The sequence below is a fragment of the Parus major genome, chromosome 12, assembly GCF_001522545.3.
Source record: "Parus major isolate Abel chromosome 12, Parus_major1.1, whole genome shotgun sequence".
Lineage (NCBI taxonomy): Eukaryota > Metazoa > Chordata > Aves > Passeriformes > Paridae > Parus > Parus major.
In genome coordinates this window covers 2,392,514-2,419,962 of record NC_031781.1, presented here as the reverse complement: position 1 = coordinate 2,419,962, position 27,449 = coordinate 2,392,514, and the positions used below count along the sequence as shown (strand labels likewise).

At 44.4% G+C, this 27,449-nt stretch overlaps 1 protein-coding gene across 1 annotated transcript in view; it reads right to left on the bottom strand.

The window, feature by feature from the left end:
* Positions 1 to 967: 967 nt before the first annotated feature.
* Positions 968 to 27,449, bottom strand: part of SLC6A1 (solute carrier family 6 member 1) — a 41,967-nt gene continuing 15,485 nt past the window's right edge. Inside the window, exons 2-15 of the mRNA XM_015641316.2 lie at positions 20,118 to 20,522; positions 18,707 to 18,838; positions 17,261 to 17,361; positions 15,747 to 15,856; positions 15,503 to 15,635; positions 14,105 to 14,239; positions 13,884 to 13,987; positions 13,456 to 13,580; positions 11,407 to 11,519; positions 9,286 to 9,417; positions 8,199 to 8,301; positions 6,857 to 6,957; positions 5,283 to 5,450; positions 968 to 3,430 (exon numbers count right to left, since the gene is read on the bottom strand). Of these exons, the coding sequence (XP_015496802.1) occupies positions 3,326 to 3,430; positions 5,283 to 5,450; positions 6,857 to 6,957; positions 8,199 to 8,301; positions 9,286 to 9,417; positions 11,407 to 11,519; positions 13,456 to 13,580; positions 13,884 to 13,987; positions 14,105 to 14,239; positions 15,503 to 15,635; positions 15,747 to 15,856; positions 17,261 to 17,361; positions 18,707 to 18,838; positions 20,118 to 20,352 (1,797 nt within the window). The 5' untranslated portion in view covers positions 20,353 to 20,522 and the 3' untranslated portion in view covers positions 968 to 3,325. The remainder of the gene's footprint in view (positions 3,431 to 5,282; positions 5,451 to 6,856; positions 6,958 to 8,198; positions 8,302 to 9,285; positions 9,418 to 11,406; positions 11,520 to 13,455; positions 13,581 to 13,883; positions 13,988 to 14,104; positions 14,240 to 15,502; positions 15,636 to 15,746; positions 15,857 to 17,260; positions 17,362 to 18,706; positions 18,839 to 20,117; positions 20,523 to 27,449) is intronic.

The window sequence follows — 27,449 nt, the reverse complement described above, 5'->3', positions numbered from 1 at the left end:
TTTTTCTTGTTGAATCGCTGTTGGGATTTCTGCAGCGCGGCAAGAGCAAATTCCTCCAGGAGAACATGGAAATATCACAGCGCTAACGCAATATCCTCCAAGTAACTTCCTGCCCCTGGTGCCCCCCTGCCCTCCCACCACCCCCAGCCACCAATGACAGCCCTCAGCCTCTTCCTTTCCCATGTCCCTCTCTTTTCCCTCGGCGTCCCCAAAATTGCTGTTTCCCCTTTTCCAGAACAATCTGGGCCCTCGTGGCCGCGCCCTCGCCGTGCGCGCCTCCCGAAGGTCAGCACTTGGCCCTTGCAGTCTGTCATCCCAGACGCCTCCCTCAGGAGCCTTTTCCATTCTAATCAGGTCCTCTAAATTGCTCAGCCTCTTCCTCAGCATGAAGTCCTGCTCCAGTTTTGCAGGCAGATAATTAAATCCCGAGCCCAGGAGCGGCGTTGCAGCTGCACCACGACTTCTTCTCCGCGACTTCTTCTCCGCGACTTCTTCTCTGCATCTTCTTCTCCGCATCTTCCCACCCTGCCAGGGCAGCCGAGCCAGGAGCACGGAGCTCTTGGAGCCACGGATCATCTGCCTGTGGAGTATCCAGCACTGCTTCCAAAACCAGGGAGGTGCTGCAGCTCTCACCCCAAAGCAGAAGAAATGCACCCGAGGAACCGTCCAAAAGATTCCAAAATCCGTTTTTGCTTTTTCTTCTCCCAGAGCTGGCTCTGCCATCTTCCCGCGGGAGAATTAAAGCAGCAGGATGCCAGGAAGGGCTATTAACTGTCACCTCTTAAGCTCCCTGTATAATGTATGCACATACTAATTACATGGTAGGAATAGCATGGATTAATTATACACATCACAAGTGGGATACAGCGTTTTGGTATTTAAAGGATATTTCTATATAAATGACACACTTGGAACTCGAAAATAGCACAGATTGGGTTTGTCCAATGAAAGACTGAAAAATTCTGAATTTAATGTATAATATAACCTTTATTCTTTTTCCTCTAAACTCTTGGAAACTTACATAACAATCGTGCTTTAATTATGACACCGTTTATAGACATTTAAAATGCATCTTAATTTATAAATATTTTACATTTGGTCCATAGAACAGGTTGCAATTTACTAAATAATACTGTACTCTTTTAAACAGGCTCTGTATATATTTTTGAATATGTATATATTACATATATATTTTTTTATATAGAGATAGATTTGCTTGGTGTTGGATATTTCCTTATTGCAAAAAGCATATATGATCATACAATAATCTTTCTTTTCCAGGGCAAGTACTACAAAAAAGATACAGCTATTCACAGTTTACACACAGTAGTTCTACAACACTAGTTTGTGCTATGTGATAACGTTTGTACAGCTTTTTGCTAAAGAGCAGGTCTGTCAAACATCTGTCATAATTGTTTACAATCAAACATTAAATACTGCATTTTTCTTAGAACAACATGGGACTCGGTTACATTAAACAATAAAGAGAAAGTTGGAGTTTTTATCCTTAGTCTAATGAAACTCACAAGGATGACGTATCGGGTGTGATGTCTGCGTAGGATGGAGGGGTTCCTCTAAATCCCAAAGACTTACAGGACGTTTGCATCTCAGCTATGGCCGTTTAGGATGGAGCTTAGATCTCGTAGTATTTTACATTTGACCTAGGTATGAAACAGTTTAGAACCTACCCCACGTACTCTGAGAGTTTAGGATGTAGTTTGAAATACATGTGTATTATATATATATATTATTTCTACATAATGTGCTTGACATTCTGAGAATAATACCTTATTGCAAGAACATGTTTGTCACCTTCAGACGAGAACAACGAAAAACCCAACATTCACAGGTAACATGTTTTTTTTGTTTTTTTGTTTTTTTCCACGTAGTAGTTCTACATAAATTGTGCTATCTAACATTGTACGGTGCACAAAAAAGTTTGCTGAAAAGCATGTTTTCATTGCACAGTTCTGTCACAGTCATTTACAATCAAACATCACCCTCCCAAAAAAAAAAAGAAAAAAGGAATAAAAAGGAAAAAAAAAAAAAGAAAGCCTCCGTGCCTGTCTTATAGCTGCCAAATGAGAAATGCCAGCCGGGGCTCCCGCTGCATTCCTCACACAGGGAAAACTTCCAGGGGCTGGCCGGGCTCTCTGGCCATGTGGCAAACACAGGACAGAGCCCGGAGCGGGATTGCATCGGGATCAAAGAGCTCTCCCTCGTGCCCTCAGCACCAGCCAGCCCCTGGAAATGGAAATCCCACTGCTCTCAAAGTGCTGACCATGCCGAGTTTGTGATTGGGAACTGGAAAAGTTCTCTAGCAGGTTCAATCGAGCCCTAAATTGGAGCTTACAAGGAGAAGCTTCGATCTTTCAGCCGTTGTTTTGGTTTCTATCTTGGTGGCAATGCAATAATAGTAGAGTGATAACAGCATGATAAAAGCTCAGGGAGCTTGGATGGCAAATACTTTGTATTTTACTCCTGGGAATCTTTAAGAGCTCTTGGCTATTACTTCTCTAAAAAAGTTAAAAGTCGTATTCATGCCTCTGACATTGATTCACAAAGATATCTTCTTTTTATAAGAAGCAAGATAGTTTTTTTAAAAGAAATTTATGACCTTGCTTGAAAGTCACCCTGAAAGGCTGAGCACAGCCAGTGTGTTTGGGCTGGGCTGCTCTGCCACAGACAACTCAATTTTTGCACTAGGAATGTTTATAAAGGCTGTGCCTGCTGTTAATTGAAGGAAGAGTCTCTTCCCCCCTCAAATAGCCTCAGCTGGAACAAATTTTAAGGGCAGACTTTTGCACTGGAAATCACTTGTTTACAAAATACCCCATTCTTTTTGTACAAAACAACACCAAACTTAATTTTACTCCTGCAGAGTCAGAAATAACAGTCTTGGGATTCAGCGGTAAGAAATAGTGATCAACTACTAAAAATCAGCAGCACAAAACTTCAAATAGTCGTGCTAAAAGGTAGATTAAAAAGGTCTTGGCACATCAATTTACAAATTCCAAAGTATGCAACTATCATTGTGAAAGGATAAAAACATTAACAGTCTGTGGATTGCTGGAGAACACAAAAACACTGTCAAACATCTGAGCTCGTGACGGCTGGATCGAACCCACGGCGATTCCCTCGGAGTGGAGATGACCTTGTTGCATTTTTTTTTTTTTTTGCTTTTTTTTTTAACATGTATTTTTTAAATTTTTTTTTTTTGCCACTAGAGGTAGGTAATTATATTCTCAGACGTGAATTTGTGGTCATATTCAACCATATTTTTTGTTTTTCTGGAGGAGGAGCGGTACTTGGACGAGAGAGGATTTTAGATGTAGGCTTCTTTGTTGGCAGAGTTGCTCTGTTGGGCCTGGTCTGGCCCATTCTCAGGGTGGGTGATGTCTTCACTTGGCTGAATCATCACTTGGATGCGCTGTTCAAAGGACAACAATAAATGTGAGGCAGCCAAAAAACTCGAAAAAATTACTCTTTTTTTTTTTTTTTTAAATATTTAAAGACAATTCTTTACAACTGTCCATCTTCCCAGGGACCAGCAGCGAGGCACTTCCACTAAACAGAATCCCAGCTCTATCCTGACCATGACAGGAGGAGCTGAAAAGCCCCATGCCACGAGCTGGATGCCAACAAGGAGAAGAAAAGAGGAGAGGCTCTGCTGTGAGCCCATGATCCAGCACAGGGGCTGCAGTGGGCAGCAGGACTGGACACCAGAGGGGTGAGCATCTCCCCAGGAGAGCTGAGAGCTCCTCCAAGGATAAAACAGGTCAGACACACTTGTATTTTAGAGTGGTTTATTCCTATCCTGTCTTTCCTCATCCTTCTGTCCTCTCTGTTCCTTTAGCTGCTCTGCCCAGCTCGGGTTTTATATCCCAAAAGAAATCCCAGAGAGGCTCCTCCCATCATTTAATAATCATTTGTCAGTGCTTTCAAAAATGAGACCTTAATCCACAACAAGGCTGAGATGAAGAACATTTACCATGGTCTCAGAGCAGCTGTATTTTAGGGCAACAGTTCTACTTTTGCACCTGAAAGTTTCTGTAAGACCAAGGGAAATCTATCCAAAATGTAGGAGCTGAGAACAGGCAGGGGGTGAAACAAAAAAATATAAATAAATCAAAACCCAGATTTTTTTTTTTTTGTTTTTTTGCAGACTTCTTTGAAGCCTCACTGAGTCCTTCAAAATTTGCTGAAGACAAATATTTGGATCAAGATCTGAGCATTTCATGAGGCATCACTCGTCAATTCTCCTTAAGATCATCCAGCCCTTTGCAAAGATGGCTCTGTCAGCTGATTTTAGAATATTCCAGAAGTTCTGACAAATTCTTTTTGACAGTCTTTGGTTCCCACAATCACAGAGTGTTTCAGTACTTGGGCTGGAGAACTTTCTGTGATGTGCAGGAGGAGCTGGAGAGGGAAAACTGAGGGTCCACCCAAATGAAAAAAATGAGGTGTGGTGGTTGTGGGCGGCTCCTGAAGAGTGTGTGGGGCACTAACGGGGTCAGTAATTCCCACTCCTTTAGCAGCACATCTCTGAGGACCTCAGAACCGACTGAAACTAAAACTGACTGAAACTAAAACTGACTGAAACTAAAACTGACTGAAAACCCCCCTGACTCTCTTCCATAAGTGTTCCCTCCTTTTAAAAACCAGGATGAGCAAGGGAGAGGCTGAGAGCAATGAGAAAAAAGCCCCTAATGCTCTTCACGAAGTGACTGCTCACAGAAATCCCTTAAATAAAGGCTGAAGGGAATTGCTCCCAAGATATTCCACGTCCTCTCTCCCAGCTGCAGCAGAGCAGGGCAGGTGGGACCCAGAGCAGGTGACATGCAGGAGCCCCAGCCTTGGTGGCCATCAGGGAGATGCAGAGCAGGGTCACTGAGCAGACTCATGCAATCCCAGAGCTGTGTGGATTAGTCCCTGACTTTGATCCCAGCTCCCCTGAGCATCCCCTGCCTCCATCCGCGGCCGCGTCTCGCATTAATCGGGACAAATTTCCATATTTTGCCGAGTGCTCCTGTGTTTTCTAGGTGTGAGGAGCTGGAATGCCAAATGTCTGCAGCTGCCAGAGCAGAGATAAGGACCCCGTGGAAGGTGGGGAATTGTGCTCAGCAACAGATGGCTCAGACACTTCTGTTGTCTTTTGGCTGGCGCTTTCACGGGTTTTAGCTCAAAGCAGAACAGCTGAGGGGGGAGTGGATGACAGAAAAGAGGTGCCCAGCAATCTTTGATTGCACAGGTCCCACGGGGGTCGGGACAGGCTGACTTACCTGTTTTAGGGAGCCTTTCAGGGTTAGGAACATGTATGCCATGTAGCCAGGTATCAGCACCATAGAGGACAGGGCCATGAACCAGCCGACCCCCTGGCCCCATTTTGGGAACACGTAACTCCCCATGGTCAGCGGGGTCATCTGCACGGCGCTGAAGATGAACACTCCCTGAAAAAGCACAAGGGACGGTTTTGGGTGAGATTCCCAGAGCCCTCTGGCTTCAGGAGTCTTTCCAGGGCTTCCCAAGACGCCCTTTACCAAAGAGAATGTTTCACGCTGACGCTGTGTTTTCACATCTAAACCTGCACCTCAGACACTGCAGGTGTGCTGCTGGTACCAGTAAAGTCCTTGGATAACCTGCCCAGAGCCAGAGGGAAGGGGGCTGCTGGGGAAAACAGGGATCCTGGGAATACCTGAGGACATGGTGCTACTGAGCAGCAGCACCCACACGTTGCTTTTGGGATGGTCTCCAATGATGCCCTGCAGATATTTGAGGTATTCCATAGGATATTCCCAGGAAAAACTCCTGTCCTGGCCTGTCTTAAATATCTCAACTAGGAAATAGCCAGGAAAACCTGCTGAAGTGACCCAGGAGAAGAGAGGGGAGCTCATTCTGATGCCAGGCTGAGCCCTGTGCAGGACAGATTCCCAGAGGAGGATGCAGAGGCAGATTTTTATCCCTGCTCTGAGCTGGGCAGCACATTCTGCTGAGGACTTGGCAAATCTGGCCAGATTTACAATGCTGGCCATCTTCCTCCTGTGCCACTAAAATAAACTGTATTTCTTATGCCTTCCTCAAGGGTTGTTTTTTTACAAGAATCTGCCTCAATCTGGGAAGGGACAACTGGAGGAACCCTCAAGGTGAACACATTTCTGTGTCTATTTGCTCATGTGTAATTGTGGCTGCTTGATTAGTTTGTTCCACTGCATCTTATTCAGTATATGTGCAGTAAATTTACATTTCCTTGCTTGTTACTTCACAAGGCACTGAATGGGATTAACTGGGGAAAGTTTAGAATTGGGCAAAGGCTGTCCTGTGGTTTCCAGTACAGATTCCTTGCAGAGTTTGCCAGAAAACCCACAGCAACGTAGCATAAAATGATTAATGTACACCACAGAATCCCAGGGGGGAAGAACAGAAGTTTAGAACCCTGCTCTGTCACCTGAAGTGCCTGTGGAGGAATTCAGTTTACAGAATGTTGGTGTTTTTGTGTATGTGGAAAATTTAGATTTTAGATTGCTAAATTCTATTTTAGAACAAACAAAACAAAAAACAAACAAACAAATAAAAAAAAAAGTCAAAATTTGTTCCTTACAGTTTTCTAACTCTGCCAATCAACCTCTTGAGCATTTCCAGAGGTCTAATAAAAATCCTGGCTTCTCTTTTTGGGGCACAGGCTTCCTCTAATGACACTGCTTTTTGCTTATTGCCTTCAAGGGGATTGCTCAAACCCTTAAAAAAGCAGCGAGGACAGAACGGATTTGAACCTGTGGGGGTGGAAATGATGAGGCTGCAGCACCCAGGCCCCCTCATTTACACCCTTTCAACCAGAGAATAAAAGGTTGTTCCTTACTGCCACGATGATAGGAGTGAAAAAGGACCAGCAGAGCTTCCACCAGATGCAGGGTCTGTATCCCACCATCTCTTGGATGTTGTCATAAAATCTATTAACACCTGGATATGGAAATAAGAAACAGCACAGAAATGTATCAGGTGGTGGATTTGACTGGAAGCTCAGTGGTTCTGAGAGACATTGTCATAAATTATGGTTGTATTTGGAAGCTCTACAAAGACCTCAAGACAACTTTTCTGCTGTCTGGATGGCAAAAAAACCTGTGCAAGCTCAAAAGCACCAAAAATCACCCCTTCTCACTCTTCCACATCATAATTCATGAAATAGAATCCAGCAAATTTATTTCCATGCAAAATGAGGGAGCTGTACATGGGAAGGTCAGATGCAAGAAACAGCCTTGATTGATTTCAGTTCTGGGTCATCCTGGAATGAGAAGTTTAGGGCTCACTTTACAATGATAAAACCCCCAACCCATCCCAGCATTAGCCAGCTCTGCTCCAGTGCACACCATGCATGGGCAGGAGTGGATCTGAAACCAGAGAGGCTCTCTGCTCTCCATCAGCTTCCCAAAGCTGTGTCTGTCACCTGTCTATGGCTTTGATTTCCTCATGGGCAGATTCTGGAGCTGATCATTCCCAGGTGTGGTTCCAGCCCTGGATGGACCATCCACTAAGCTCCTTGTTGGGTCCCTTCTATCTCAGAACATTCTGTGATTTCTGGGATAATTTTTCCATTTGCTGGCTTCCCCTGCAGCGCCTCTCCCCTGTCAAATGCTGTTCCATCCTCTCAGTCCCCCTGAAATCCAGCAGGAAGGCTCCAGTTCTCCAGCTCTGGAGCAGCTGGGGCGCCTCAGTGGTGATGGCAGCGGCTGCTCAGAGGAGCTGACACAGCTCTGAGGTCAAAAATACTCTGTGACAATATCCCCCAGAGCCAGAGACTGCCAGTCCAGGCTTCTGGATATTTCAAGGTGATTATTCCCCAGCTGACCAAGGAGCCTGGCTCACTGCAGGACCCTGGAATGAGAGGATTTCTGGAAAAACGAAATATTACCAATCCCTGAGCCCTGAGGCAATATGTACCCATCACCTCTGAAGATCCAGGCTTCTGAGGGAGTGGGCCAGGAGGAGAGATGAAATATCACCTTTTTAATATTCCTGAAACACTTTCCTGCTCCCAGGCCTCTAGGTAGGGTGTTTAAAAGGCAGCAGCACCCTCCTCAAGCCAGCTTTGAATTATACCCACAGAAAACGAGGCCACTTTCAGTTCCACCCCCAGCACAGGAACATTCACCCTCAGGTCAGAGGATGAATTATCCTCAGGGATAATGTGTAAGGCTGTTTACCATAGCACCAGGATATCGAGATGCACTCAAAGAATACAAGGAACAAGAGGCTCATTCCACTGGCAGAGTAGTAGTCAAAAAGCTTAAACACATAGATTCCACCCTAAAACAGAAAAGAAAGTATTAAACAAGGCCTCCAGCTTCAAAATGTAAGACAGAAACAGTAGTGGATAGGTTAGGGGCCTATTAATGTAAATTAAACAGGCTAAGTTCTTTAAAGGCTTGAGGTCAGTCCTGGCAAAGTTAAGATTGCTGCTCTTTAAACTGAAAAGTTTAATTTAGCTTTTTTGCTCTTTGATAATTTGATCACTAATCATTTCCCTCAAATAATTTGCAGAGTCAGCATCTCCAGCTGCCACTTTTTGGACTGTAAGAGTGTGGGGAGGTGCATTTTGCTGTCCCCTGAGCCATGGAGGGGACATCCAGGTGATGCCTTTTGGGGCTACCTAAAAACAGAGGCCAGGCAGAATTAAGGGAATAAAAAGCAGTTTCTATTTATTGAAGGGTCTCCAGGTACATTTTGGGCTGCACCCAACAATGGCCAATGGGTCACAGGTCTGACACTTTTCTAAGTTGGGTCCATTTGCACATTGGGGGTTCATCTCCCAATTGCAGCTGCAGGGAATGAAGTCATTTAGGGCAGCTTTGCTGCCCCCAAGTCCCTTTTGTTTCCATCTCTCAGGCCTGGGGCAGTGAGGTGTCCTTGATTGCAGGCCTGGGGAGGAATTGCTGTGTCTGAGCAGGATGGGGAAGCAGCAGCTGAGCCTGCACATGGAGTTTGGAGTCAGGCACTAAAGAACTGCAGCACTACAAAAGGATGAAAAATACAAAAGCTAAACATATAAAAGCTCAAATCCTAACATAAAACAAATAATCCTGATACATAGGAAAAAAAAAAAGATAAAGAAAAATATCAAAGCTAGAACCCTAAAGCATCACAGGGACCACAAGGCGTTCTACACTTAAACCCCCAAAACCCTGGGCAGCGCCAATCCCTGACAATGCAGCGGCTGGCAGCGGCTCCTGGCTGGGCTGGGGAAGGGAATTGTCCCAGCTGGAGCTGGTGGCAGCTCCAGCCCTGCAGTACCTGAGTGATGTTGGACAGCCCTATCACGTAGGACACGATGCACACCACGGCGATGAAGAGCTCGCGGCGGTTGCGCAGCAGCTTGGGGAACTCGTCCACCAGGGCTGTGATGAAGCCCTCCACGGTGCAGAACTGCAAGGGAAAGGGGAAACACAATCCAGAGCCCTGCCACGGCAGGATGGGGGTCTGGGGAGCAGCTGGTCATTGGACCCTTCCCTGGCCTTAGGCTGAGGCTGTCCAACCAGAAGTGAAAATTCACTTGACTGCAGTGAAAGCTCTGCCCCTGAATATTCTTGTTTCTGTCTAAAGAGATCTGTGCAAAGAGATTTCCAGCTGGAGGAACACTCAGAAGTCCAAGCCATGAGCTGTTGCTTTCGCTTTGTGAACAGGAACTGCTCTTTTTTTGTAATAAAGGTGATAGACCTACAGCTGGGGGATTTCATCCCTCAATCCTACAAAATGAACTTCTTTTATGTGATTTACTCACATACAAGAAATCCAACACACAGAGAAAGTCTAACCACATTGGTGCTTCGTGCAGAAAAATTCTCATATGATTCTCACATGGAATAAATCAAATATTCATTGTATCCCCAGAAAACATTCTTTGTTGAGGCTGTGTCCTCCAAATGGAAATCAGGACACACCCCAGGATCCTTCTGTGTGTATATATTCAGATAAATGTTATCATTAAGGTGGTTGAAATAGTGAAACCCAGAAGGTAAGTAAAGTTTTATTAATTTTCAGCAGAGCAAGTAGAATTCAACCAATGGTTAACAGCTCCTGTAAATTACAGTGTCTGAAATGTTTCAGTGACAGACACAAAATGCAGAAAGCATGACAGCCTGTAGATATATAATCTTTTTAATAATATTAGACCACCATCCTCAGCTGTTTGTTGCCTAGAGACAAGTGCTTTCAAGAATATTTTTGACCCAATTAATTTCACAGCAGTTTCCCCCCAGACTGAGCAATGGGTTTTAATGTCAAGCCTGAAGCTCGCCGAGAAACAAAGAAATAGAAAGTGTAAATTTTCAACTTTCTTTCATCTCCCAGGATAAAATGCCCTCTTGGTCCCTTTGTGTCCACAGGCTGAAGTCAGCCTGGATTTATAGAAAATGATGGATTTTCTCTCCTGAAAGACTGGTACAGTGCTAAGGCAGTAAATCCCACATTCCTCTACGTGCTGGGAGGGCTGTGCTAGGAACTGGGCTTGCAAGTAAATTAACACATCTGCCTAGGACTGCTCTCATAAAAGTGATCCAACAGTTCAGCAGCCAGGGGGGCTTCCCTGACCAAACTCTCCAAGAATTCCTTGCAAAAGAAGGCAGGGTGCTCTCCTGAGTGCTGCCAGTGGGGCTGTTCTCTGAATTAGAGTCAGCGCTGATTAACCAAAGGTTTTGTTGGACATAGTTATTCCTAAAGGGTTTTCTCTTGTGCTGTGTGCTTCTTTATTTATGTCACAATCAACACTTCTAATGATTCCATGTCTTAATTATTTAATAGTTTTATCCAGACAGAGAATATCTTGGGTTTGCAAAACCCCAGGGTTGAGCCTCCTCATTCATTTCCAGTTGTCAGATATCACCCAGAGCTTGGGTGAGGCCTGAACCAATAAATTTGTGATCCTTTCCCTTGGGAAGTGATTTCAGTGCACAACAAAACACAGAATATCCTCAGTAAGGATCCCATTGCCCACTGAATTAACTCCTGATGTTAAAATGAAATGTGTGCTGCGTCTTTTCGCTCCAGTGGTGAGTTCTGGAGCTACCCCCCAGAAATACCTGTGGCATCTAAATCTTGTAAAACATATCCCAGTGTCTCCTACACAGCTGAACATTGCACAGGTATTTTTAACATCGTGATTTAACAGGGAATGTTTCAAAGGTAAGCTCCTTTTTGCCTGCAGAATAAATTTTCTGCCCAGTTTTCCTGTGCTTCCAACAGCTCGTGAAAGAACAAAAGTGTTTAAGCGTCGTTTTTTAATTCAGTTTTTCCTCAGTGCCTCCTATTCTTTATCTGATTATTCCAGGGACCATCCTGCCCCAGTGGAGAGCACAGGGAGAGCCTGGTCCCACCCAGAGAAATGTGCATTTTCATTTGCTTGCACCCCAGTTTTACCTGGCTGTCAATGCCGAGCATGAGCAGCATGGAGAAGAAGAGAATCGCCCACAAAGGGGAGATGGGCAACTGCGTCACTGCCTCGGGGTAAGCCAGAAACGCCAGCCCAGGGCCTGGGGGGAGGAACAGGACACAAAACATCAGCAGGGAGGGCTGGGGCTGGGATTCTCTGCTCCTGCTGAGCTTTATTTGGGCGGCTCTGGACGCAGCACCTGAGCAGGGATCTCAGCAGGTCAGTGTCCGCTGAGCACGGGGGCACTGCAAGCACCTGCTTTTTAAAATTAGCCAGCCAACACAAACAGAAAAACCAACCAAGAACAACACCCCCAGACCCCCCAAAGCCAACCAACCAGAATACTGAATGCACTTCAGGAGCTGCTCCTGAGACACCCCTTGGCACAGCCAAGGCAGGGATGTTATCCTTGGCTAGGGTTACATCTTCAGGCACTGCTCAGCTCTCTCTCCCCTCAAGCAGTTTTTGACAGCTGCAATCTCCTGCTTTGCACCGTTCAGAAGAGAAACAGAGACAGCTCAGAAATGGAGAAGACACTTTCCAGCATTTCCAGTATTCCCATTTGCTGTTCCATTCCATTCACTCTCTCAAAATACACATTTTAATAAACTCTGTAGATGTGGACAACCAAAATCTTCAATTTTTCTTCTTGCTAACTGCTGATGTGCTGGAAGGAGAATATAAATTCCTATTTTAAAGGGATTTTTTTGTTCTCACGGCACAGCTGGACGTCAGGGTCAGAGGGAAAACTAGCAAATTTAATAAACACAGAAACAAAGCTCATGTTCTTCACCTAGGGAGTGTCTCTGATTTTTCAGTTTCCATTAAAAGTCTGTCAGTGACAAGGGCTTGGTGACAGCTCCCAAACCAGTGGAGCAAGGGTGGCATCAACACCTGGATTGTCAAAGTCTAATGAGAATTTTGAAGGAATTAATTGCTAACAAGAGCAGATACGATTGGAAAGCAGTTCAGAAAGCATTCCAAATAGCATTGCTGAAAGGAAAATAAATTTCAGATAAATATGTTAATTTTACTCTGTTTTGCATTCCACAGCAATGCAGCTACACCTTTTAATAATATTGTTTTATAAGGCTGTATAAAAGATGGCAAAACAGCCTCTGGTAAAATCTGGCACCAGCCTCTGAGCTTACTAGGAGAAATAGAAGCTTTAATTAAAGGGTCAAATTTTCAAATATCCTTTGCAATTAGTGGTCATGGGCATCTTTCAGAGGTCTGTTAACAAATGTGCTTAACATGACGTAAAAATATTGTCGTGCTTGCAGGTGTAGCCTTTATATAACTCTGTCTGTATCAAAGACATAATTCCAAAAAGCTTATTTCACACCCCACTGCCTTTCCAGAGCAGCTTTTAATAACAGTGCCTGCCATCATCATTTTGCACCTAATCTCTTTGTATGTGTAATTTACTGAAGGTTATTTTTGAGGCTTCAATTCTCTCCTTTTCTACCTAAGGAGGTATTTCAGTGGGCTGTGTTTGCTAATACAGTCATCCAGATTTTGTCCACCAGTGAGTTCCAACGGAGCTTTGAGTTATGAGATCCCTCCCTGTGGCCAGAGCTGCTAAGTGAGTATCTGGTGCACCAGCTGGGTTAGGGCAGCCATCTGCTCTGCTGCTTTAAGCTTTTTCAGCTGGAAGACAGACAAGGAACTGCAAGGAATAGCAGAATCCTCCCATGGACATCTCCCTGCCCTAAATAAAATGTCTCTCTTGATACAGAATCACATGAAATAGGTGTAGGTCTGAGCAGGCGAGAAATGGATCTGCCTCAAAGGGTTTAACCTCAAGAAACGGGAAAAGGAATTAAAACCCAACTGAAGTGGGAAATATTAGCTTTAAAGCCACCCCATAGTGACCAGCATTCCTCCTCCTCCTCTGCCTGGAGTGGGATGGGACAGGACAGGCTGAAGGGCCAGGGAGCCGAGGAGCTCTGAGGAGGGATTTTGAGCAGTTGCAGGAACAACCTACAAGCAAAAAAATTACTGATGCACAGCTTAGAGGAAAAGATATGGGGTACCTGATGCTGCAACGTCTGCAATTGGCCTCTTTGTGACATTGGCCATGAATCCCACGATGGAGAAGATGACAAAGCCAGCGAACATGCTCGTGCATGAGTTTATGCAGCACACTATGATGGAGTCCCTGAAACAAAGGGAAAAGGGGCTTTAAGCAGCAGGGAAGGGAAATGTTCATCCTCTTTAGTTTGATTTTTGTTTTTTTTTTTTTTTTGTCCTGTGGAAAGATTTCATGATTTAGGATTTCACAGTTTGGGTTCCATTTCATGCTGAGGAAGTCTCTCCCACTGTTACACATCTCACCCCCAGCCAGCCAGAACAGTTAATACTCAATACTAAACTTTAATTCAATTATCTGTACACAGAGACAGAACTCAGCTCCAGCTGAGACAGGCAAGTGCCACTGCAATATGTGCAGTCATCTGCTCACCTGTAAACATTATTGTGGAAAGGGTTGTAACTTCCAAGGGCAATCAGTGAACCAAGACCCAAACCGTAGGAGAAGAAAATCTGTGTGGCAGCATCCAGCCAAACCTGATTGCAGGAAACAATTTTTTTAAAAATCTGTTTCTGCACTTGAGGAGCAGGTCATATGTCTGAAAGGGGAACAGTGAGGAGTGAAACTTTTGTTTACCAGGATGGAATATTTACCTCAGAGTCTGAAAGCTTACTGAAGTTGGGAGTTATATAGAATAAAATGCCTTCCTTTGCTCCAGGCAGTGTTACACCACGGAAGAACAAGATAAGCAGCATAACATAGGGATAAGTAGCAGAGAAATATACCACCTGAAGAAACAAGACAGTGTAAGTGTGCAAGGAACAATGATCAGAAGTATTTGCTCCCTGAAAATGCCCTAGCAGCAACACAGGGTGGCTTGTAAAATTGAGGCATTTTTCAATGAAAAAGCTTGGGAAGTGCCTACAGCAAAATTCCCTGAACTTCCCCAGGTCTAAAGGCAGGTGGCTGTTGAGTATTTTTTCTGCAAAGAGAACAGATTGGACTAGGATATTTTCACACACTCTTTTTGGTATTTAACACAAGGAAGTCCCAAAAGCACCAGGATCATGGCACCAGACTCCTGCTCGTAAAACATCTGGCACTTTATTTTCCCCACTTTCTCCTCCTCTCTGTTACAGGCTCCTACTTTCTTGCCTTTTCATAGGTCCTATAAAAAACCCTTTCTGAAGTCAGACTCAGCCATCTTTTTGTCCTCTTTGTGCTTTGGAGACAGGAGAAGGAGAATGGCTTGCTCTGAGCTCAGCTAAGCCCTGTTCCAGTTTGAGATGGGTCACAGTCATAACCCTGTGTCAAAAGCTAACATTCCTTCAGTGGGAAGAAATCCCAGTCCTCTGCACCACACCTGAGGTCTTCTAACTCAACCCTTCCCTTCAGCTAAACCCCATTGCTGCAGCTTTTTGTTTCCCTAGGATTTCTTCTGACAGGGAAAGGCATGAGCCAGTGCCAGATGTTGCTGCCCTTTCATTCAGCAAGGTCTCTCAATAACATAATTTCCTTTAATTGATTAATAAATCCCAATTTCCACTCACAGCCAGGCAGACCCCAGGAAGCACAGTGTGAAATCCTGTGAAAGGACCTCAAATGTTTCTCACAGACACGAAGTAGTGAGCAGCTCTTCCCAACACTCCCTTACATCTCCAGCTCCAGCAAGAGCACAATTCATATGTGTGTATATAAAATAAATGCACAGTTCTTGCTGAAACCAAACCACTTCATCCTCCCTCTACTGCTATCCCAACCAGCTGGAATACCCATCTCAGGAGCAAGCAGGAATAATTTTAGCTGATTTTATACCTGGCCAAGAGGCCTGTAAGTGAAGCATCTAAGGCTGTGCTCTGAGCTAGCTACAGAGGAGCCAGCTCTTTCTAGAACACATGGCTGTACCAATCCAAGAAAACACAAATTAAATACTTCACAGAGCTCAGACAGCCACACTTCCCCCTGGGCCTCTTACCTCAAGAATTTTCAGAATTTTTGAGCAAAATGGACATTTTTAATTGAAAGGCATTTACAATACTTTTTAATCTTACCTTTCCAGTCCAGCCTACCCCCTTCCAGATACAAAAATACACCAGAATCCAGGCAATTGCCAGGGTGATTGCCAGCGGCCATCGGATTTGCCCCGGCTTTTCCAAGCCATCGGTCATTTGGTGCATGTTGCGTCTGGAACGAGCCAACAGAACGGGGCACTTGGCAAAGAGCTCCCAGGATAAAAGAGGAAGGACAGCAAGGTGATCCTTGCACGGGAAGGGGAGAGGGAAATGCTGAGCTTACTCCCAGAACTCCACCACGGCACTTGTCATGTTGGTGGTGTTGGCTAAGGTGTAGTTGGAGAAGCAGCGGTCGGTGTTCCAGGGGTTCTCACAGTGCTTCCAAGGAAGGGTCTGGCCAAGGAAGAGAACCAAAAAAATCCTCAAGTCAAACACTTTTTAATCAAGGATTACCTCAAGTATCTCTTTCTTTGCTAGAACTGACAGCTGAGTGCAGAACTAAAGCACCTGGAGCTCTGCAGACATTGATCTCCCCGGGGTGAAAGTTATTTAAATTCCTATCAGTTGTGGGAGGCAGGTGTGGAAATATTCCTTTTTTCCCTTTAACACAGCAGCCCAAACGCTCTGGATTCAATACACTCACCATGAGAGTATACTGAAACAACAGAAAGGACCTCCTGGAGGTCCTGGTACCTCTTGCTGAACAAGAGATAATAAAGTTGTCATGGTTATTGATCAGAGAGTTTCCTTTTCCCCTCAGGTCAGGGGATAACTAGAAAAAAGGTAAAATTTCTATTTGTTGTCTGCATGTTCTGCATGTGTCCATCCCATCTTTCAGAAGTTCTGAGGAGCAGAACCTGTTTCTCATGGTATCCATTAGAATGAGCCTCATTTACATGTAATTTACAGGTCCTTCTGATGGCAATTGTTGGAAAATCCTCTCACAGAACTGCTGTATCAGGGCACTGCGTGCTTTATACACAAGGATAAGAGGCTTCAAGGGAATTAGAAGTCAATATTCATTTAACATGGGCCACAAGAAACACTTCCAGACTCTGCCTGACCTTTCACATCAATAACAGTTCTGAGGACAACAAAGCAGAAATGGTCATGTCACTCCCAGACAGTAATTAATGCAAATTTGGTCAAGGCAAAATTCTTTAAAGCCAAGAACAAGCAAGCATGAGCAAAATTTATAGAAGAGACAATTGAACAATGATGCATTAATTATATACAACTTATGTAAGAATGCTTCCTCAGATGGCCAAACCCCACAAATCAGACAAGACTTACTCAGCTGATGAATCACCCTTGAGGGGGAAAAAAAGGCAGCTAAAAATAAAGTAAACAGGAAAGAAAACAAAGCAAAAATAACAACAATGAATGGAAGTTCAGAGTTAATCAAATCACAGACCTTCCATTCCATGGGGGTTTCTTTAATAAACCCCTCAATCATTAAACCACATTGCAATGATACTGTTTCCCAAAGAACTCATGTTTGTGTGGCTGCTTCTGGAGAAATAAAATAATTGATTGTACACTAGAATTTTTCTTGGGGGAGTGAATGGCCTGTAAGCTCAGTTTTCTGTTCTAAATTTCTTGTGGAGAAAAAAAAAATTGAAAGGGATTTTTACAAAATAGGGTTTTTTTTTCAGTAAGGATGGATTATCCTACAGATTTCTGTGCATGCTGTGTTAACCTCACACATCTACACTGAAGCAGATTAGCGATATATCCATATTTTACTTGGCTTTATATCCAAGAAACAATTCCCCAGCCCCTCTGACACACACTTACAGTGGTAAAGGAATTATACAGGTAGTATATGGCCCAGGAAATGATCACAATGTAGTAAATATTTAGCCAAAAGGACAGGACTGCAGCAGCCAGTCCCACACCTGTAAGGAGAACAAAGAGAAATGAAACAAGGGAAGTTTTAATTGCAGAGCTGCAGTTGAGGGCACACACATCACACAGGGCAGGCACAGCTGGGGAAATGTTGCACAAGGGAGAATTTCAGCAGAGCCATTACACAGAGGTCATGATTTGGCTCAGCCATCCATGGGGTCACTGCCAGCCTTCAGCTCTGTGTGTGCTGCAGTCCCACCTGCTGCTGCTGAGAGCTGCCTGGCATCTTTTACTCCCAGGAAAAAAGAGCTAAATCAGCTCATTCTCTGGAACAGCAGCCCCACAGGACCTGGTGGCAGATGCACACACAGTGAGAACGTGTTCCAAGGCATTTAGGACACGGATCAGAGTGCCTGGTGCTCAGCACAGGGCTGCTGGCATGTCAGAGCAGAGAAATGCCATGGTTCCACCATGAGGATGTCTTCTGCTCCACATGGACACTCCAGGGCTGTTCTAAACTATTCAGGATGGCTGTCCCATGACCCTGAACAGGAGGAAGTGCTCACAATAAACGGGATAATGCCAAGCAAGGCTGTACCAGCCCCTGCCAACAGCAGCAAAAACACTTCTCCGTGAGAAACAATTTCATCTCTCTGCGTTCCCCCAACGCAGAAATCTCCCAGGGCAAAATTCAATCTCAACAAACTTTCAGCTCACCCTGTGCTGATTGTCAGTCCTACTGTGTGAGGTAATTTATAACACCACGGGCCAGAACTCAGCTCGGGAGCTTGGAACTGTCAAAGGATTTGGGATTAGAAGGGTGAAAAGCATCGTTTGAGAGGTTTGTGGGTTTGTGCAGAACCAGGATTAAAACCCTGGTGTTCTGGCAATCAAACCCCAAACTCAAGGTCAAAGTGAGGAGTGAGCTTGTCTTAAGGAATTCAGCATGAAATTACCAAAAGTGTCTGGGTTTTGAATTTCAGTTAAAAAAAACCCCAGGTGATGCCAATCTCTGTGAGCTCAGAAGAATTTACTGAAGTTTACCAAATTGCTGTGAACAGTTCCAAACTGCTCAGACAACTACTGCTGGAGATGCTGTTTGTAACAGTCTTTATGCATTTCTACAAAAAAAAAACCAAAACAGAGTTTTGAAGTTTAAAAATAAGTTTGTTGCAATTCTTATGCGCAAATCTTGCTATTTTCAATGGAAAACAAAAAATAGAGCCCAGCACCGTTTCAAAATCATCAGTTACACCTCAGAAAATCAGTGCTTTCTCTAGAAAAATCATGGTTTAAATATAAATGAAAGGCACCATGAAACTTCCTTGCCCTGGCACTTTGTGAAACTTCTGCAATCTGGAAACAAATGAGAAATAATTGGAATCCATACTGTACCTTTGAACATTGGAGCAAGCTTCCACACTCCAAGGCCTCCTATAGATGTATACTGACCTAGGGAGCACTCCAAAAGGAAGAGTGGCACTCCAGCAAAAATTAAAGTAAGGAAATAAGGGATCAGGAATGCACCTAAAAAGAAATTCCAAAAAAAGTCAGTTGTAGTGGGAAAAAACACAACTGAATCTCCATTTTCCATCCCTTTCACGTATGAAAAGAAACCCATGGGGTTTTTTCTTTCCTCTCAGGTGTAACTTTTCAAAAATGTTAGTAGAAACCACAAGTGCACTTCTGAACCAGCGAAAATAAAGGGAGAAACATAACTCCCCATCGTTTTAATTCTTTCTGTTGGAGTAAAAAGCTGAAATGCAGAAGCCTGTGGGCTTTGTTGCCTTCACCTCTCACAGACAGCACAAAGGCTTTAACCAGCCCTGGCTGCTTTCCAGCCTCTTATGGGGAGCTCAGAGTCAGCTGCAAACCCCATGAAATCCTCTCAAAAGTCAGCCCAAAAGAGAGGGATCTGCAGGGTTGGGATGAGGGCAACGAGCTTTAGTTCTGCTCTGATATTTTGTCTGTCTTTTAAGAGCAACTGGCAGCTAGGAGTTAGAATAAAATTCAGAGCAGAGCTCAAAGGAGAGCTCCACACTCCAAAATGGCTCTGAACTTCCAGGAAAAGTGAAAAGCAATAAAACCCTGAAAACAAAAAAACAAACAAAAAACCCAAGCCAAAATAACAACAACAAAACCCAAAAAATCCCAAACAAAACAAAAAACCCCAAAAATCTCTCAAACAAACCAAACAAAAAAATCACAAAAACCCCCTAAAGCAACCAAAAAAAAATAAAATCAAACCCCAAAACACCACAGCAAACAACCAAAAGAACCAAAAGACAAACCAAACCAAAACAACTAAAAATCCCCAAAAAACCAAACCAAAACAACAAAACAAACCACCCCAAAAAAACCTCAAAATCTCTGACAGCAAACAAAAAGCAAACCAAAATAACAACTAAAAAACCCAAAAGACCCAAAACAAAGCAAAAAACCCAAAACAACAACAAAACCCCAAAAACCCAGAACAAAACAAACCACCCCAAAAAAACCTCAAAATCTCTGTCAGCAAACAAAAAGCAAACCAAAATAACAACTAAAAAACCCAAAAGACCCAAAACAAAGCAAAAATGGTCAAAAAACCCCCCTAAAACACCACACCAACCAAACAAAAAGCCAAAAATCCCAATCCCACCCCCAATAAACCAACCAGCCAACCAAAAAAACCACCCCAAACCTGAAATTCCCCCAAAAACCTACAAAAAATCCCCAACTGAAATAAACTACATGTATGAAAAATCTGTTGAAGCCAGGGTTTGATTTGTTGGTAATTTGGTGGCGACTCCTAACCACAACGTACCTCCACCGTTCTTGCCGCACAGGTACGGAAATCTCCACACATTCCCTAAGCCAATGGCATAACCTACACAGGACATAAGAAAGTCAAATTTCCCTTTCCAAGTGTCTCGGTCTGGAAGGTCCGTCTTCTTCTTCTGCACTTTTACTACCAAGGTTTTGGGCTTGTCGTTGGTGATGGAGGCGTCGACCTCGGTGGAGATCTGTCCGTCCGCCACTTTGGTGCCGTTGGTGGCCATGTCTCTGGGCTTGGCTGGCGAGGCTCTGGCGGCGGCCGGGCGGGAGATTTCAGCACCAGTCCACGTGGACAGCAGCTTTGCGGCTCGTGGCGATCCACCCGGGAGCGACGGCGTGGGCAGGGACGGCCCGGGGAGCCGGGACACGGAGCCTCAGCGCGCTCTGGAGCCACCTGCGCGACACGGGGACACCTCAGACACACACAGCCACCGAGGGCTGGGCTCTGCCCTAGGGGATTGCTCTGCACCCAAATGGAAGCACGGGAGGATCCCTACAAGACAAGCTCTAAGGTCCACCGATTATTGTTTTTCCTGTAGATCTTCTATGAGTCTACAGGAAGAATTTAAAAAAGAAATAATCAAGGAATAGCAGCTGCCACCTTTAATAGTGGATTAATACTGAATTATTGAATTTAATAGTAAATTTAGAATGTTCTCTATTAGCCAAAACAATCTCTGGGACCCACTGATGATATTTCTCTTATGAGCCTAAAGATGGAATTCAGAAGAAACAATAATCAAGGAATAGCAGTCACCACCATTAACAGTGGATTTAGGGTGTTCACTATTAACCAAAGCAATCTCCAAGACCCACTTGTTATATTTTATCCTATAGACCTCCTCTGAGTCTACAGAGAAAAGAATTTAAAAAAAAACAAACCCAAGGAATAGCAGTTGCCATCTTTAATAGTGGATTAATACTGAATTATTGAATTTAATAGTATTAAATTTAATTTTAAATTTAATGAATTATTAAACTAAATTGTTGAATTTAATAGTAAATTTAGAATGTTCTCTATTAGCCAAAACAATCTCTGAGACCCACTGATGATATTTCATCCCTTTAGTTCTCTTACGAGCCTAAAGATGGAATTAAGAAGAAACAATAATCAAGGAATAGCAGTCACCACCATTAACAGTGGATTTAGGGTGTTCACTATTAACCAAAGCAATCTCCAAGACCCACTTGTTATATTTTGTCCTATAGACCTCCTCTGAGTCTACAGAGAAAAGAATTTTAAACAAAAAACAAACCCAAGCAGTTGCCACCTTTAACAATTTAGAATGTTCATGATTAATCCAAAACAATCTCTGAGACCCACTGATTATATTTCATCCCCACAGATCACTTACTAGTCTACAGAAATAATTTTTAAAAAATAAAAAAATAAAATCAAGAACTAGCAGTTGCCACCTTTCATAGTGGGTTAATAATAAATTTTAAAAGTTCACTATTAATCCCAAACAATCTCCAAGGCACTGATTATATTTTGTCCCTGTAGATCACTTACAAGTCTACAGAAAGAACTTAAAAAACATTTCAACTAATAGCAGTTGCCATCTATAATAGTGAATTAATAGTGAATTTAGAATGCTCACTATTAACCAAAACAATCTCTAAGACCCACTTGTTATAATTTTTCCTATAGATCTCTTATGAGTCTAGAGAAAAAATTTAATAAATCAAGTAACAGCAGTTGCCACCTTTAATAATGGATTACTGGTGAATTTAGAAGGCTCAGTATTAATCCAAAACCATCTCCAAGACCACTTATTATCTTTTTTTCCCTATAGATCTCTTAAGAGACTACACAAAAAAGAATTCAAGAAATACCAAGTAATAGCATATGCCACCTTTAAGAGTGGATTAATACTAAATTTAGAATGTTTGCTATCAACCTAAACAATCTCTGAGACACAGCCATGATATTTTGTCCCTATAGATCTCTTATGAATCTACAGAAAGAATTAAAAAAAGTAAATCAAGAAATTGCAGCTGCCACCATTAATAGTGGATTCCTAGTGAATTTAGAAAGTTCTCTGATCTGAAAGACTTGTCCTTAAAATGCTCCCAAAGGAATTAAACAATAAACCAGATCAAACAACGGGACTTAATCCTGGGTAATGATGTCAAGTTGTACTTGTGGTTATAATTAAATGTTAATGTAAGACAAATGTTTCATGAAGCTTAAATTATAAGCACAGTAAGATGACAGCCTGCAATGATCACTCCTCATTTCTCTTTCCAGCCATTTGTGGACCTTTTAAAACACCATTGCTGTTGCTAGGTACACTTTCAAAATCTAAATAAAAGAATAATCAAGGTAGCAAATATGGATTATGAAAAATGACCTGGGGTATTTTAGTCAACTCTGAAGCGCTTGTGGCTCCCACAAACTTCCCCAGCTCTGCTTCAGCTGGAAGAAACACACTGAAATAATGATTTTCATGTCTTCTGTGACCCATCCACCATCAATTTATTGTCTGTTTTCTCTTGATAACTCCTTTAGCCACGTGTCAGCCCAGTGCTCAAACCAGAGGCTGAAACACATGAAACACTGGCCAGGGTGAAGAAGCTGCACCTTGTCCTGGTAACAGCAGGCACGAGGTCAGGCAGGGATCAACAATCATTTTATTTACAGATTTCTGTAAGGGAGGACTGAGGTTATTAGCTGTTCACTTCTAGTTAACAATTATGGTAAAAGAAACATTAAAAAAATATAGGTAAAGGTTGTGTTTTTCTTTGAATTCTCATTTCTGATCACTGCATGATTATAAAGCCACGGCCAACTGTTAAAAAGGAAGTTTTTGGTTGGAAGGTGAGAATCAGCTGTAGGTGTGGTTGGGGTGAGAACAAGGATGTGCTTGTAACCTTCCTTCTTCTATGTTCCACTTCAGGGTGGGACTCAGAGAGGGAAAATCCACCTCTGCCTACATCCTCACAAGCCCTGAGTGTGGATACCTCCCTTTTTTAAACCCCACTTTTCCACATCCCAAGCCTGTCCGATTTCCCGTACCAAAGCCCACCACCCCCAGCTGTACTCAGCATTCCAGGAAATGCATTTCCAGATGCAGGAGGAAATAGGGATCATCCTGGTGGCAAAAGGGCTGTGGGTGGCTGGAGCCAGCTGCAGGGTGCAGCCCCAGATGTGCAGTTTGGCAGCTCCATCTGCTGCTCAGAACTGAACGTGGCTCTCTTCAGCCAACACAGCCTGGATGGAAAAAAAACCCACCAGGGTGTCCTGGGGCTTTACAAACAGTCCTGCACTAGATCAGATTTGTTGTTGCTGTTGCAATTTGTGTTTGTGTTGAGCTTTGTCGTCAGCAGAGTTTCCAAGAAGAGGCTGAATGTGTTGAGGATGAGTGGAAAAAAACCACAAACCAACATAACATCCCCCTCCAATAACCCAACACCACATGGAGAGATCTACATGTAAATCTCTTGTTTGGTGCATAATGAGGACAAATCCCTGCTCCCAGGGATGTGGGCTGGGTCAGGACTGAGCAAACAAGGCAGGAGGAACAGGGATTGAGGGGAATGGGGATTGAGAGGAACAGGGATTGAGAAGAACAGAGATTGAGAGGAACAGGGATTGAGAAGAACAGAGATTGAGGGGAACATGGACTGAGAAGAACAGGGATTGAGAGAAACATGGACTGAGAAGAACAGGGATTGAGAGGAACAGGGATTGAGAAGAACAGGGATTGAGAGGAACAGAGATTGAGAAGAACAGGGGTTCAGAAGAACAGGGACTGATGAGGGGAACATGGACTGAGAAGAACAGGGATTGAGAGGAACAGGGATTGAGAAGAACAGGGATTGAGAAGAACAGGGATTGAGAAGAACAGGGATTGAGAGGAACAGGGATTGAGGGGAACAAGGACTGAGAAGATCAGGGATTGAGCCCCTCAATCTCCAAACAGGCTCCAAACAGATGAGTGCTGGATGTAGAGCATATCCTGTTGCTCCAGCCCTCCCAGACTCTGCAGATCCCTGGTGGGATTAAAGCCTCTGCTGAATGCAGAGAGAAACTCAGCCCAGTGCAAGACTCTGTGACAAAGACAAACCAGAGGGTTAGTTAGGAGATCTGTGGGAATAACACAAGGAACCTCCTGAAGGACCTGTTTCAGCACCTCTGTAATGCTGAGACTTCCTGAGACAGCCCAGCACATGTGTCAAGGGTGGCTGGGACTTTTTATATTAAAAGATATTGAAAACAGTGGTTCAAGCAATCAGCTGGGATGTGCTGCACTGTATCACACAGCACAGCCACTGCACACACCACAGGTATCCCAAACCTTGCCAGAAGCAAACCAGGAGACTCAGCAGAGGCTCTTTTGGAGGGGATGCAGGTGGGGATTGAGCAGTTTGTTTCTGTGCTGCCCTCCCACTGCTGGTGCCATTGTTCCAGGTTTTACTGGCATTGGCATCCGTGCATGGACATTTGGGCATTTGTGATCATACAGAACATCAGCATCAGACAATGAACAAATGCCTCAAATCCACAGTTTTGAAAGCAGGACTTTTCCAAACTATGAAAAGTAACTTTTCCCAAGCCTAAGAAAGGATGATAATTAATTACAACAGAAGTGGAGCCTAACCTCCAATCCACACTGTCCACACACTGCAGTGCTTTATGACTTACAGAAACCCAGAAGCACAGGCAGTGCAGCAGCAGAGATCCTGGGAACACGCTCTTTAATGAGATTAGGCACTATCCCACAGCACTGGGATTTAAATTTCAAATTGCTCTGACATGGAATGGGACAGAAAGACACTTATGTAAGCTCTGTGGGCCGGCCTGGGCAGGAGGAAATACAAATTGCAGCTGTCAGGCAGCAGAGCAGGTACGACACTCGCTCTCCAGCACTGGCTTTGTGGGAAGGAGATGGAGAAATCCATTAAACAACTCTGTCTTTGCTCCCCCATCCCTTCACACCGACCCTGAGTGCGCGGGGAAGGGCACAGCAGCTTCCCACCACATTCCTCAGGGCACAAAAGAGCTTCCTTGACTTCAGTTACTAGGGCTGCTGAGCCAAGGGCTGCAAGCCCTCTGGATCAGGGGTTGGAGCCCAGCTGGTTGTCCCGCAGCACCACCAGGCTGGAGAAGAATGGCCTGGGAGAGCCAAGCTCACATAGCAGCCAAGGGCATGGGCACTACCAGGGAAACTGCAACAAAGGCAGGGCCAGCACACAAAAGCATTTTTCTCCCTCCTGGACAGCACAAAAGTGGATCAGAGTTGAGTTCATGAAAGTGAACAGCAATATTGCTGTCATCTTTCACAAGTTTTCTTGCTCGTGGCAGCAAAAAGCAGGGAAATCTCTATTTGTGCATGACCAGCTGTGCAAACATTTCTGCTCAGGATCAGGCCAGGAAGTGGGGCAGTAGAAGGAAATACATCAGATGCTCTCTCCAGACTGTGGTCCCTAAAGTAGGACATGGAAACCGATTTTTTAACATATCTGTATAAACGTTAGCATTGAGAAAAGCAGAATTCTCCATTCTGGATGCCTGAAACTTCTGAAGAGCAGGGATCCAGTACCCACTTCTGGAGATCCCAACTCACTTGTTTCAAAGTCACCTCTAAGACATCACCTCACCAAACTCCAAAGGAAACAAATCTGTGAAATATCCAGAACTGCAGAGTTAAACATGGGAAAATCTTCTCTTCTGGCACAGCTTTTTAATCCAGCTGTGCTGACAGAAAAGGCATCAAAACCTCAAAATCAGATGTGCAAATCTGTGCCCCAAGCCCTGCAGGAAGGAACCTAACAGGGCAGGGCAAGGCTAGGGCTCAGTGTCACAGACAAAAATGCTGGTGATTGGTGGCCAAATATTCATCAGGAGAAGGCACTTCCATAGTCTGAGCAGCAGAGAAATCTCTTCTCAATTAATTCTCTACTGATCCAAACCCCAACAGTTCCAAGGCATCTTTGCCCTTCTCCACACAGGACACACTGAGAGCAGGAAAGGCTCCAGTTTGAGGCAGAAGTCACAGGCCAGAAAGGAAGTATTGGAACAACTTGAACAAGTTTTGCCATTCCAGTATAAATTATAACCTGGTCAACTGCCTGCTGCTTCTGCTAGCTTAGGATCCAGATTAATTCATTGCTTCATTTATTTTATGTGATCATGCAAGATCATGCTGGATGGCAGAACCAAACTCTACCCAGCAAATATTTTTATTTAAACCACTTTTTTTTATAATTTGCACTGATGTGGAGAATGCACTCCCATGTGAGCCCAGCTCCTCGGTGTAATCTGATGCTACAAAGAACAGCACAAGAAGGACAGAGAGGGAGGATCTGGCTCAGTTTAAAGCCTGGCAGAGGAGAGCCCAGGTTCAGGTTTCACTTATTGCCAACTTTTCTGATTTTTGTGGCTGAGCTTCCCACTGAGGAGGGCTTAAATCAGACCCCATTCTTCCTAGGCTGGTGGGGTGAACTTCCTTTATAGCCTGGTCTCTAAATCCTCCAGCCAGCATCTTCACCCTGCAGCCAGAGACACCAAAAGGAGCCCTGGACCGGGAGCAAGGGGCCAGTTTTGAGGTCAGGGTGGAAAATGAGGTGAAACCAGTGCAGGCAGCCCTTGGCAGCAGCTGGAGGCTCCATCTGCCACAGCAGGAGCTGATCCTGCCCAGAGCCAGCGCTGAGGGGACAATTCCTGAGGCAATTCCTGCTGTGGGGAGCCTCAGGCCAGAGGAGTCAGGCAGGAATATGCTGAGACTTTGAGCATCAACTCTTCCAAAAAAAGAGCCACTGGAGTGGGGAGACAGAGCTGGGGTCAGACTTGAGACAAAGCCTGGAAAGTAACAGGAGTGGCAATGGATTTCCCTCTCTTCCTCCCCACACGGTGCTTGGCACAATGTGGGGGAAGTACAGGAATGTACTGAGAGATGACAGAACTGTCATGGAATCATTTAGGTTGGAAAAGCCCTGTCAGATCCCCGTGTCCATCCCTGACCAACCCAGCACTGCCAGGCCCACCGTAGTCCTCTGCCCCCAGGTGCCACATCTGCACCTCCTTAAAGGTGGTCACTTCAGGGATGGTGACCCAGCCACTGTCCTGGGCAGCCTCTGCCAGTGCATGACAACTTTTTGGTGAAGAAATTTTTCTAAATCTCCAAACTAAACCTATCCTGGAGCAACTTGAGGCCATTCCCTCTCCTCCTGTCCCTGTTCCCTGGGAGCAGATCCCAACTCCCCGGCTGTCCCCTCCTGGCAGGAGCTGTGCAGAGCCAGAAATTTCCCCTGAGCCTCCTTTGCTCCAGGCTGAGCCCTTTCCCAGCTCCCTCAGCTGCTCCAGCCCCTTCCCAGC